This window comes from Furipterus horrens, unplaced genomic scaffold (assembly GCF_987537825.1).
Source record: "Furipterus horrens unplaced genomic scaffold, mFurHor1.1.pri manual_scaffold_8, whole genome shotgun sequence".
NCBI classification, from domain to species: domain Eukaryota; kingdom Metazoa; phylum Chordata; class Mammalia; order Chiroptera; family Furipteridae; genus Furipterus; species Furipterus horrens.
This window is the reverse complement of record NW_028327178.1, coordinates 31,146,936-31,160,158: the sequence shown is the minus strand read 5'-3', so window position 1 is coordinate 31,160,158 and position 13,223 is coordinate 31,146,936. Positions and strand designations below refer to the sequence as shown.

At 33.3% G+C, this 13,223-nt stretch overlaps 1 protein-coding gene across 2 annotated transcripts in view; it reads right to left on the bottom strand.

Annotated features, from left to right (window-relative positions):
- Positions 1-13,223, bottom strand: part of TRAPPC8 (trafficking protein particle complex subunit 8) — a 73,472-nt gene that overhangs the window by 11,965 nt on the left and 48,284 nt on the right. For both annotated transcript variants that reach the window (XM_090285675.1, XM_090285676.1), the window contains exons 20-26: positions 9,532-9,974; positions 8,063-8,210; positions 6,659-6,755; positions 5,347-5,415; positions 5,200-5,258; positions 3,345-3,518; positions 2,051-2,152 (exon numbers count right to left, since the gene is read on the bottom strand). In XM_090285675.1, the coding sequence (XP_090141801.1) occupies positions 2,051-2,152; positions 3,345-3,518; positions 5,200-5,258; positions 5,347-5,415; positions 6,659-6,755; positions 8,063-8,210; positions 9,532-9,974 (1,092 nt within the window). The remainder of the gene's footprint in view (positions 1-2,050; positions 2,153-3,344; positions 3,519-5,199; positions 5,259-5,346; positions 5,416-6,658; positions 6,756-8,062; positions 8,211-9,531; positions 9,975-13,223) is intronic.

The window sequence follows — 13,223 nt, the reverse complement described above, 5'->3', positions numbered from 1 at the left end:
TGAACCTGTTACAACAAATAAGAAAATACAGAGAACACTGTTCGCTCAAGCAAATCAATTCTTTAAATATGAAAGATTACAAATGCATCTTAATACCCTTATAAGTGCTAATGAATTTTAAAAGCAACTTGTTTTTAATTTTTAAATATATTTATGACTTTGCTATTACAGTTGCCCCAATTTTTCCCTTGTCCCCCTCCACCCAATACTCCCATTCCCTCCAGCAATCCCCCACCTTAGTTCATGTCCATTGGTCATGCAAATAGTTCTTTGACTACTCTATTTCCTATACTGTTAACATCCCCTGCTTATTTTGTACCTACCAATTTGTATTTCTTAATCCTTGGACCTTCTCCCCTTTTCTCCCCCTTTAGCCTCCCAGCTGATAACCCTCCAAATAATCTCCATATCTATGATTCTGTTCCTGTTCTGGTGGTTTGCTTAGTTCCTTTTTTTTTTTTTTTAATTCGGTTGTTGATAGTTGTGAGTTTGTTGTCATTTTAATGTTCACAGTTTTGATATCCTTTTTCTTAAATAAGTCCCTTTCATATTTCATGTAATAATGGTTTGGTGATGATGAACTCCTTTAGCTTTACCTGCCCTTCTATTCTAAATGATAGCTTTGCTGGATAGAGTGACCTTGGTTACAGGTCCTTGGCTTTTCATCACTTTGAATACTTGCCAGTCCCTTCTTGCCTGTAAAGTTTCTTTTGGGGAATCAGCTGATAGTCTTATGGGAACTCCTTTGTAGGTTAACTCTGCTTTTCTCTTGCAGCTTTTAAGATCCTCTCTTTAACCTTTGGCACTTTAATTATGATGCGCCTTGGTGTCGTTCTCTTTGGGTCCAAATTATTGGGGACTCTCTCTGCTTCCTGGACTTGTGTGTCTATTTTCTTCACCAAATTAGGAAGTTTTTTTTCATTATTTTTTCAAATAAGTTTTCAATTTCTTGCTCTTCCTCTTCTCCTTCTGGCACTCCTATGATTTGGATGTTGGCACATTTGGAGATATCCTAGAGGCTTCTTATTCTATCCTCACTTTTTTTTCAATTATTATTTCTTCTTGCTATTCTGATTGAATGCTTTTTTTTGTCCTTATGTTCTAAATTGCTTATTTAAACCCCAGCTTCATTCCCTCCACTGTAGGTTCCCTGTGAATTTTTCTTTATTTCACTTAACACAACCTTCATTTCTGCCCAGCTTTTTTTTATGCTGTTGCAGTACCCAATGAATTCTTTAAGCACCCTGATAACCAGTGTTTTGAACTCTGTATCTGCCGGTGCGTGTCTCTGTTTCATTTAGTTCTTTTCCTGGAATTTTTATTTGGGCCATATTTCTTTGTCTCAATTGGGCAGCTTCCGTGTGTTTGTTTCTGTGTATTAGGTAGAGCTGCTTTGACTCCCTGGCTTAGTTGTGTGGCCTATTGTAGAAAAGGCACCCAACTGCATGAATGTGGCTTCTTTTAAATCCCTGGTTGTCAGATTTCCTTACAGTTTAATTCTCTGACAAATCTGGGTGATGTTTGCTTTGCAGTTTAACTGTATTTTTTTATGTAGTTGTGTGCGGAGACAATGTGTGTTTATCTACGCCTCCATCTTGACCGGAAGTATCTTAATCTGGCATCAGTGGATCCAAGGAAACACAGATGACTGTCCCAAAAAATAGGAGGAACACAATAATAGACAATTCCAGAAGATATTTCTCAGAAACCCAATGGCTGCCTCTAGGAAGCCTGTATAAAGCCTAAGCAAGGTATTCTTTCCCTGAGGTCCATGGGCCCTCCAACTATCTTCTAACTGAAGACTTTCACTAATTTCTAACTGAAATTTAGCATTTTCCTGCCCGTGATCAGCCGGGTCGTTTGGGCAGCGGCCCCTTGCCACAGACCAATTTATGTTCATTTCTCATTTTAATCAGTCTTTTGCCACCAACCCCCAACTTGTATCCCAATATAAAAGCTTGTACAAACCAGATCTCATCAAAAATACAAAACCAACCAAATAAAACCCCCAACAAGTTTACAGCAAAGTTCCAAAGCAAACTGTTATTACCTGTTTCTGCGGATATGAAAATGCTTCTTTTCCTATAATGTGAAGAATAACATGATGCTGACCTTCCAAAATAAGCTGCTTACTGTCTTCCACTACATAAGCCTAAGATACAAAACACAAAAATGTTACCCTGCTTAGCAGTAACCTCAAAAGCAACAAACAAGCTCTTTTCTGGACACTGGGGAGATGCGTGAAGGTGGAGGCCACAGGATGGGTGCATTCAACATTTGGTTCCACCAATAACCCACCACTATGGCCAAGGAAGGCATTGCTGTTGGAGGTGTAATGAACATTAATACTTCTTTGTAAGAGGTGCTAAAGATCACTCACATCCACGATGGCCTAGCATGCAAATTAGTAAGCTGTCAAAGCCGTAGACACACATAGAGGCACAAATGCCTTCCTATAGGGCCAACACACAAAATCTCATTTGCAGCCAAACACCTGGGTTCTGGCAGAGGGAAGGCATAGGGGAATGAAGTTGTGTGAAGAGACTGGGGTTTGCGGCTCTAGGGAGAGAATTGACAGGAGAGCCACCAAGATCCAGTATACAAGAGGGTATACTATGAAAAGAAAGCCTCCTCTGTTCAAGTAACTTTAGAGAAAGCTAATGTCTAGACAATCTCATTCTTATTTGTCATGTATGAATTTTATTTGGATCTGATTTTTAAATAACATTAAAATATTTTCAAACAATCTGGAAAACCCGAATACAGACCAATAATTAGATAGTTATTGAGAATTATTGTTCATTTGGTTGAGATAATAATATTTTGGAGTTGTATTAAATAAGAAAGCCCTTATGTGCTAGAAGTACCTACAAAAGTATTTACAGATAAGATATTATGTCATTAAAAAAAATATTCTACAGCAGAAAATAAAGAAAGGTAAATATAAAGCAAAGCAGAGGGAAATGGAATAAATGGAAAATGAATAGCAACAAATGAGTAACGGGTACCAAGAGGTTCATGGTGCTATTTTTCCTTTTTCAGTATTTGAAAATGCACATAATAAACAGTTTTATAATACCTGCTTTCATGAAGCTTATCATGTCTACAGTATTCCCAGCACCACTTAGAAATAACAATAGCACAGAAGAAAGGGATGTAATATGAATGAATTCTTTTTTTATGTAAAAAAGTCATTACAGAACTATTAAACTATAAAACAACTTTAATATTGAAACTGGGACATGTAAGCAGAAAAAACATATAGGGCAGGTTATGTTTGTTCTTCAGCTTAAGACTCAAGTATCTGTAAGCAAGGTTTGCTGAAATACTGTAATAACACATACCTTCCATAATAGGACCACATTCAAATCCACCTCACTGCACTTCTGAATTAATCTCACAGCATCCTCTATTGACTGCTTTTCTGTATGCATTGATGGCTGAGCTTGTGATTTCCTTAATTCAGAAGATAAACTTCGATAAAAGAAATCTGCACACGGGCTTGTTGAACTTATTATCTGTAAAAAGAAAATCACTTGCCTAGATCATTGTTTTCCATTAAATACACCCGGCCAAATTTATATTTTTATAACTTACACACACAAAGGCTTATTCAATAATTTCTTGTCAATTTGTTGAATATAGGGAGGCCGCACTAAGACTTGAACACCTAAAGTATCTTCTACAAATTACCCTGAATCTTAAAGATGTTACTTCAAAATAATCTACTCTGCCGAGACATTAGGTTTGACCTTTCAAGCATCCAGGGAGAATGAATGGGTAGCTCTAAGAAAATGAATAAAAAATAAATTGTAGAAAAGAAAGTAACTTTTTTTACTATTAAAATAACAGAAGTATTTCTCATTCAAATACTTAGAACACTAGGCAACATCCAATTGAACAGAATGCATATGGAGTCACCGGTATTAATTTGGCTTTTATACTTGAAGGGAAAGAATATGTGAAAAGCATTTTAAATGGGCTCAGAACAATGGGATTTCCCTTAATTAAGTGAATGTTGTGTTTCACTGCAAAATCTCTTACCATTTCCTGCATTATAGGCTGTATTATGCAGACGTTATGCTTTGAGTTAATTAATAATTAATATAGACATTTTCCCTATTAGGAGTAATTTTTTCCCCCAGTTTTCTCATTTATCTGTATCACTTAGTAAGTTTTATTTATTCAACCAGATTCATCAAAAGGGAAACGTGTCTTTGTTTCTGTCTTCAATCCTCCTAAAGTATTTAGCAACAAATACAATAAAAATTACAACCTGAATATAATTTAATGGTCCTGATGATGCTTCTAGAGATGTCAAATTTAGAAATGAAATTAACAAAAAAAAAAAAAAAAACCACTGAAATTTTGAAAGCTAAATTTAACCATTCAGGAAGAACAGTATCTCAAAAGTCATACTTATTTTGGAATTATTGGTCTTTTGGTGTTCTGAGCTATTTCTGAATAGCTGCTCCCCCAAAATATCAAAAGACAGTCACGAAGAGTAAGTCAGATGAAGGCAAATGATAATAGAAATACAAAAGTATATTTGAAATTATCAAGAAAAAGAACAGAAGGAAGAAACAATGCCAGTAATAGTGCACAACTACATGGGATTTCACATCCTTAGTTTTTTTCTTAGCTGGTCCCCAAATCACCTCTTCGGATTATCTGTTGGGCTCGTTGAAAATGCAAAGGCCCAAACTTCACCCAAGATGTAATGAATTAGAGGTTTTTCACATTTTTGAAAGTTTGAAAACCGCTACTCTAGGAGATTCTTATAAATAATAAAGTTGAGAGTATCACTGCTCTAGACAATAATTCATTTAAAATCACAAAAGCTCATTATTTGGGCCTCAGAACCAAATAATATATCAAAATTCAAAGGATTATCACCTCTATGATCCACTGTGACCACTTTCTCGAACAGAGTTTCCCTCATATAATCTTGTTTTTGTTTTTGTTTAAGCCCAAGGATTATACTTATTTCATGTGATCAAAGGATTTTAATTAATTAAAATGGTATAAATCTATATAGCATTTTTGGTTTGTTTTCGGGCATGAAGTCAAGTGTCAAAACCCAATAAAGTTCATCCACCAAATAATCTGGCATTACTAAAGCAATAGTTTTGCCAAACTAGGCAGATATTCCAGAACTGTGACTTTCAAAGTCAAATGCTACTGTGCTTATTTGCATACCTGTTCATTTCCAAAGATGATATCTGCAAAGGTGTATTTTTCTGAGGACTGTGTGGCAACTGAAAAAAGGGGAAAACAAACTAATCATATCATGGGCATGAAATATAAAATGACCATTAAGAAAGTGGTAAAGTAAAATAATTTTACCTTCTTTTTCCTTACATCGTATTGCCTTGAAGCAAAACTTTCCCTTTTCCCTACTGCCAAGTTTGGCATCTAGGAAGAAAAGAGAAAATTTCAAAGACTTTTCTTAGTTTATAAGATGGTAAAAGCAACTTATTATTCAGAATCCCTCAAACTGGAAAATAATTCAAAATCATAAATAATGTTTAATGAAAACATCTTTGCTTTCATCTCAATGAAGTAAATCTCATTCTCCTCTTAAAAAGGATAAGATAAAATTTTCTTGAAATACATGTTCATATGTATCTGTGCATCTATCTTTCTATTTATCTATCATCTGAGAATATAGATAAACAAAGTTTGAAAGATAAGAACTTGGAGGCTAGGAAGCCCACAGTCCCATCACTGCACTATTTCTTCATTTCTTTCCAGTATTTCTTCATAATATATATGATATCTACCAATACTGTTATATGCATATACTTTGCTATGATGTATTTTTCCACCATAGCAAACACCTCTAAAATGCTAATATATATTTAATGACCACAAAGTAGCCTTAGTTGCAGCTAAATTTACATTAAAGCCGCACTGAATTTTTCCCTAGTAAGCATAATCTTGCAATAAACTGCTTTGACTATATGGGTTTTCCCATATTGTAAGTTAATTCCTTTGTATAAATTCCAAAAATAATAACCATGAGGCTAAAGGTTTAAACATTTTTTATATCTTTTGAATATATATCGTACAATATTTTTCCAGAAAGAGCAAGTATTATTTTGCTAGCTTGACTTCACTTTACATTACCAGATAATCTCATATTATTAGAAGGATAATAAACTGATAGAAATATTCTGGAAAATAATTTGTCAGTATATATCACAAGTATGCATAAATTTTTTTAATGTTATACAGGTATGGAAAAACACAGATGACCCAGTCAGTATATAGGTATGATTATAAACAAAAAAATCCAGCTTTATAATAGCAAAGGAAACAAAAACAAACTTCCATATTTTAGTCTATATGTTTCTGGTATTGTTTGAATTTTTGACAGTGATCAAAATTTCAGGAACCAATTTTACAACTGAATAAAATTTTTTTTAAAATTCCAAATAGGAAGATGTGGGAGGGACTTAAACACTGGAAAAGAATCAATTAAAATAAGTAATTTGATTTATAGTCACATAAACTAATGAAGACACAATTTAATGCTTAATAATGTTAATTATAAGAAAAGCATCAATAATCTTAGATAATGGTACTACTCCGAAAAAAAAAATCAAGCAATGAAAGTATGTCAGAATTTACTATAAAGAGGGAAAAAGATACAAACCTTTGTTTTCAGAGATATTTACAGATTTCTGTAATTTCCAGTGTTTGCTACTACTTGATACTTGTACTATATGGAATTCCTTAACACCTGCTTCACTCTATCAGGAAAAATTAAAGAATCACTTAGTATTTAGGAGTATTAACAGAGTATTACAATGAAAACAGTATTCAGACACTGGGACCAAAGTCAGTAACAACTAATATTAAGATGAAAATAAACAGAGAAGCCAACATTTCATCTAAGAAACATGTTTGGCCCTGCCTGGTGTGGCTCAGTATGTTAGAGCGTTGTCCATTGACTGAAATGTCGGAGGTTTGATCCCCAGTCAGAGCACATGCAAGAGGACGACCAATGTTTCTCTCTCTCTCCCTCTCTCTCTCTCTCCCCCTTTACCCTCACCCTCTCTTCCCCCACCACCCCCTTTCTCTCTCTCAAAGCAATAAAAAAAATGTCCTCAGGTGAGGATTTAAAACAAATTAAATAAGAAATATGTTTATAATACACTCTTAGTGGAAATTTTTAAAATACACAGTATTCAGTTATTAGATCTATCATAATGAGTTACTAGTAACATTTAATAATCAAAAATTATTTGTTGTCAATTTTTAATCAAAACTATCTATCATTTTCTTTTTATTTCTTCTTTCTGAGTTATTCCATTCCCACTAAGGCAAAAAAACAAAAAACTCAAACTCTCAATACAGAATACCAATAAACAACCAATATACATAAAAGTTATCTAAACTGCATATAATTTTTTATAATTTGAAATTAAAATTTTCTTACTCTTACAAATAGTGATTTTTTTGGAAAGATCATTAAAGTATAAAGGCACTAGTCCGAAATATCCTAAAAAGTAACCTTACAAATCTATGAAACTAAAAAAAAAAAAAAAAGTACAATCTGAAGCTAAGATTCTATTTTAATTATGAGATTACATTCCCTTCTTCAAGAATATGTTTTTATTTCAAATATATTAACAGGAATGGTAAAATGTTTGAAATGTTTTATATAAAGAAAATGGTACTGTCAGAAATATATGTGAAGGGTTATCAAATTAATACTGAGTGTGAAATCCTAACAGAACTTCATAAGTTTAATTACAACAAGAGATTCTCAATGGAAAATACTTTATGAGATCTCTTTTGGGTTGAATTACTGGCATATGGGCTGTACATCATATGAATATGTATCATATTTATGCCACCAGGTCCTTTTACTTAAAGAGACACTTAAAATTACAAAGCCAGTAGGAGGAAATTAGGATTTCACACATCAGTCTACAAAACATTCATAAATTCCTAGTTTGCACTATACTGTGAACAAAGAAAAATTCCATTACTAAAAACAAAAGAAGTACTTCAAATAAAATCTAAAACAAATTTTAATTTTAAACCAACTTACAGTATTGATGTTTTCCACATCAACAAAGACTAGCATATTGCCTCCTCTGCCCTCCTCATCCTCTAGAGAATTACTTCTGCAGACAGTGGCTCGTACATTCAAAGATCGGCTGGTACAAATAACTGCTGTGTGTCTTAATATTCTGTGACTGGAGAAATAACAAATTGCAAATTTAATGTAAAAATCTCTCCCTGTGTTATGATTCTCTAATTCCAAATAAAGCTTTTAAAACTGCATCACTGTCAGGATCAAACAAGCAAACAAAAAAGAATACAATAAAGTAAAATTATCTATTGGGCTTAAATTCAATTAATTCTTCTCAATTTGGAAGGATACTATTAATCTCCCTGACTCTAGGCATTGTCCCTGCTCATCAAACTCATCTGTATAGCACATGAAAATAATCTTCATGTAGTAATGTTCTGATTATGCCTCTTCTCTGACAGTGGTTCCAAAGTTTACTTGATACAACTATCAAGTAAACTCCAAACTTTCAGCTGGTATTCAAGGCCCTCCACAGCAAAGCTTTACAATTCATGGTTCATTCCCCTTTACTTCCTTTACATATGTTTTACACTGTGGCCAAACTAACTCATTCAGGTCGTAATCCTTGTAAATCTTCATTCATTTATACAGCTTCATGAAGACCCACTATTCTCTTGCCTATCCCCCTCGATATGCAAATTTGAAAATCTTTCCTTTCCTTGGAAGCTCATTTCACCGTTACTAATGTTCCCTCCGTACAGCCTTCCCTGACTGCCTTGGCCAAGTACTCTCTATCATCTTATTGAGGGAAATTAGCACTTACTGAGGATCTAAAATATACTTACAAATACTATATCATTTCTCTGCACAGTAAGTCTTACAAGAAAATTTAAATATCCCATTAAATAAAATAAAAATGTAGCACAATCACTTCTAATTAATTTTGAAAAATAACAATGGCAATATCACAAATAAAATATTCTACTACATAATATAGTAGCCTACAGTCCTGCGAGAGTCAATTAGGTCTGATTTCTTCAGTGATCCCCATTATAACACCACACTAGTCATCTGTTCAGCAAGTACATACTTTTTTTAGTCTCGTGGGGCAGGGGAGGGCACAAAGGAAAAAGGTAAAATAATTTTCTTAAAACAGAATGACTATAGCCAGGTTGTCTTCATACACAAATTATACTTGTGAATTTCATTATTATGTGGTAATTCTGTCCAGAATACTTAGTTGTAAAAAAAATTCATGAAGTTTTAGATAGAGAAGCCACTAAAAAGGATTACTGTAGCTTTTGGCCTTTAGAACTTAAAGCTAGTTATATTAGTAGCAATCTCAAATATAAACATCATGCAAAATTTGGAAGTAATTTCTTAATGAACAATGACATGTTAACAAATGCCAAACTGCTTATTTGAATTTGTGCACATATATTAAACGTAGAGATAAAATTTTTAAAAAGTTTTATAATACTCACTGTATTTTAGGCTGCTTTTTAACACCTTCATAATAAAACAGAAAGTTAATTTCATGGACACCTTCTTCATCTGGCCCACGCAACCACATTGGTAGTTGAACTGAAGCTCCAGGCAGAAGAACAGTGTCAGGAAGGGGAACAGGAATCACCTCTGGGTGACTTCCTATGCCAATGCCAAAGTCTGTAGAAGAAGCTGATGATGTGAGTGCTGTACACACAGAGGTAGAATCTGTCACAACAGTCTTGTAAGCACTACAGTTCTCAGAAGCTGAGGGACTTAGTGGTGTTAGAACAGCCGTGTTACCACCAAAAGTAAAGAACTCTGGACGTTTACAAACAACCTTCAATCCAGTAAGAGGACATTTGCTGACATTGACAAATTCTACATATGCTTTTCGGATTTCTCCACAGAGGAGCCCTGTAGGAAAATGTATAAAGAACACCTGCATTGGAGGGAAAAAATATTATTATATTGTCTGTTAAAAATTCCAACCCCCTAATGAATGACACTTCTAAGATGCTATATTCTTTACTAAAGGTTTGCAAATATTTTATTAATTTTCTTTGACATCTCCCTGAATACGTGGCAATTAACAACTCCTTTTAAGAAAAGAGGATGAGACAGCAACCAATGTTATTCAATAGCAGGGTTCAGAGTTATGGATTAAAAGTAAAATGTCAATAACAAGAGGATTACTGGCAAAACTTTCACAACTGTGTGGATTATGGACAAGAGATGTCACAAGTAATTTAACACGGTTATATGAATTAAATAATTATCAGTCAAAAAGTCCTTATCAGGGTCAACTTGAAAAGTAGCTCAACTATTTTTTTATACATCATTAAAATGAAAAGATACACTATAGGTCTTTAAAAGGAAGAACACACATCCACGATTCCATATCTAAAATTTGAAAACCTCAAAGTTCCAAAGAACCTTAAGCTTTTAGTAACTCATGTGGGAACAAAAGTTAACTCAATTAATGTGGGCTTTTTATAGCCTTTCCCATTTAGCATGATATTCACATATGGTTCACAACTCCTCTGGGATTGCCAGCTGTAACTTTATTAAAACATTCTTCCTCTTACCTTTGTATTTCTCCATTTTTAGAAGTTGTTAGTGTAGTTTTGACATTTACACTTAAGGATCCTTTAAATACAAATAACTTACTAGATGGTTTTGTTAGCCCATATTTCTGCTTCTTTGGTACAGGTCCACAATTCCTTATCTGAAATCCTGAGGGCAGATGTGTTTTGGAAGTCGCTTTCTGTCTTAATTTTTAGAAATTTTTTTGTATATATTCATGTTTATGTCTACAGTGTTATATAACTCTGTTGGGTTTGTTTTGATAAATAATGTAAGATTATTTCACCAGCCACTGTAGATGGGTGACTTCTTTCACTACTCCCTTAAACTCTTCAAAACTCCATAAAATATTTCTGACATAACATATTAGGAACAGAAATACTCTATGATTATTTTTAAAAATCAATATTAATGTCCATCACTGTTTATTCAAACATAATAAAAGGTCTCTCTTAACTGACCACCATCATGGCATGTTTGAAAACAGCTGAGTGACATTTGCAGAACTGAACACGACTGGCTTGAAGCTTTCTGCAATATCTGCTTTCTCTTCCTGTTTAAGAGTCACTGTTCGCAAATCTATTGAAACAAATTAAGTATTACGTAAACTGCTTCCATCAACACCTGAAAGTATCACTTTTATCTGTAGATAAAATCTAGACATACATTGTACTTAAGACTATTTGACAATTTCTTTAGAGTCCCACTCTGAAGCAACCAAAACAATAAACTTAAAATGACAACTTATCAATGTGGCCAAATAAATGGAAAACAAACAAACAAAAAACAACTCTTCTATAAACCTGTACCAACACAAAGAATTCACAGAAAAAGCCTCTGACCTAAATTCACTCCCCCCCAAATAGTGAAGAAATGTGTATTTGTATGTTTTCAATTAAGGTAAAACATTTAGAATATGGATCTATTGTGTTTTTTTTTTATTTTTGTTTAATCAACCAAACACCAGTTGTTATTATGTAGAATAAAATGTCCTCTGCTAAAATACCTTCTTCAAGAAAACTGCATCTATATCAATTAAGTTTTTAAAAAACCACTATGGTATGTTAAGAAGAAAAGTACAGAACTACCAGTATCAAAACCAAGATGAATATAAATTTAAAGACTGTTGAGTTAAACAGAATTTAAAATGAAACATCATCTAATTCAACTTTCCTCATAAGTGAAGAAAATTTCCAAGGTCAGCTAATTAAAGATGAGACTCAGGCAAAAGCCTAAACATAAAGCTCTGTCCATAACAATAGGTTATCTGAGAAGCACTGCATTTAAAAACCATTTGTACATTTAACAATCATAACTAAAAAACATTTAACTGATATAACAACAGCTAAAATCTAGTAAAATCAATAAAAACTGAGTATTTTGCTGTGCTCTACTGACTGAGCTCAACTTTAACCAGAAGACAGACTCTTCCCTTTTTAAAGTAAACTCCAGCAAATTCTTATGTGTATAATTCCAAGCAAAATGTTTTATGAATGACTTCTAAACTATAAGGGTGAATAGCCCTAAAATAACATTTGGATCCCAATTCATTTCAATCCATTTTCAGTCTTAGAACTCCTAGCTATAGCAATGCAATCCTAATAAAAATTCAATACATCACTGTGGGACTTTGACAAGCGTGGACAATAATGGCAAAAAGAAATAAGATATTCTGAGAAGGACTGAGATTGCCAGATTCGAAGATGATAAAGCAAGAGTATGGTATTGACACAGAAAGGGATGAGGGAATAATACCAAGCAGACTAGGTATCAACCAAAACAAAAACAAAACTAAAATAAAATAAACAAAACAAGGTATAGGTACTTTCAGAATATTAGTATATTAGAAAGAAGATATATCAGTTGTCAATATTCAATTAATGAGCGGGCCGGTTAGCTCATTTGGTTAGAGCATGGTTCTAATATTCAATTAACGGTAATTGGGACTAGAAACCAAGTTTGATCCCCACCCCTTGACATTAACAAGATTATACTTCCTTGGATTAAAATTAAAAACCAAACTTAAGAAAGCAAAGCTCTAAAAGTTTTGACTAGGGAAATCTGTGTAATTATAAAATTTAGAAGTAACAGAAGACTATCAGATAAGACTTTATATGTTAAAAACCTTAACATAATGGAAGACACCAAATTACAGTTATAATATTTGCAAAATATGAATCCACAAAAACTAGCACTGAAGTCAGTCAGTCTATACAACTCTAAATGCAACATAACGAGCAAGTGTAAAACTTGGGAAGAATATATGCAGCTCAGCAATGTCCTACCCTAAATACACACACATAACCATTTTCATGAGTATGTTACCTATACCACCACTACAGGTATAGAATTAGTGCCAATAAAAATCATCCAATGTGAGAACGGAAATAACAGCCAATTAAAAGAGTATCAATAGGCAATTATATGGACATATGGAAGAAAAAAAAACATATGAACACAAAATATGAAGACTGATCAACCTTGTCAGTTACCAGAGAAATTAAAATAAAAGCAATGTCATTTTTCACCAATATGATTAGCAAAAGTTAAAAAACAAAACAAAACAGAAAACACCCAGTATTGCATAAATATGAGGCAATGCACA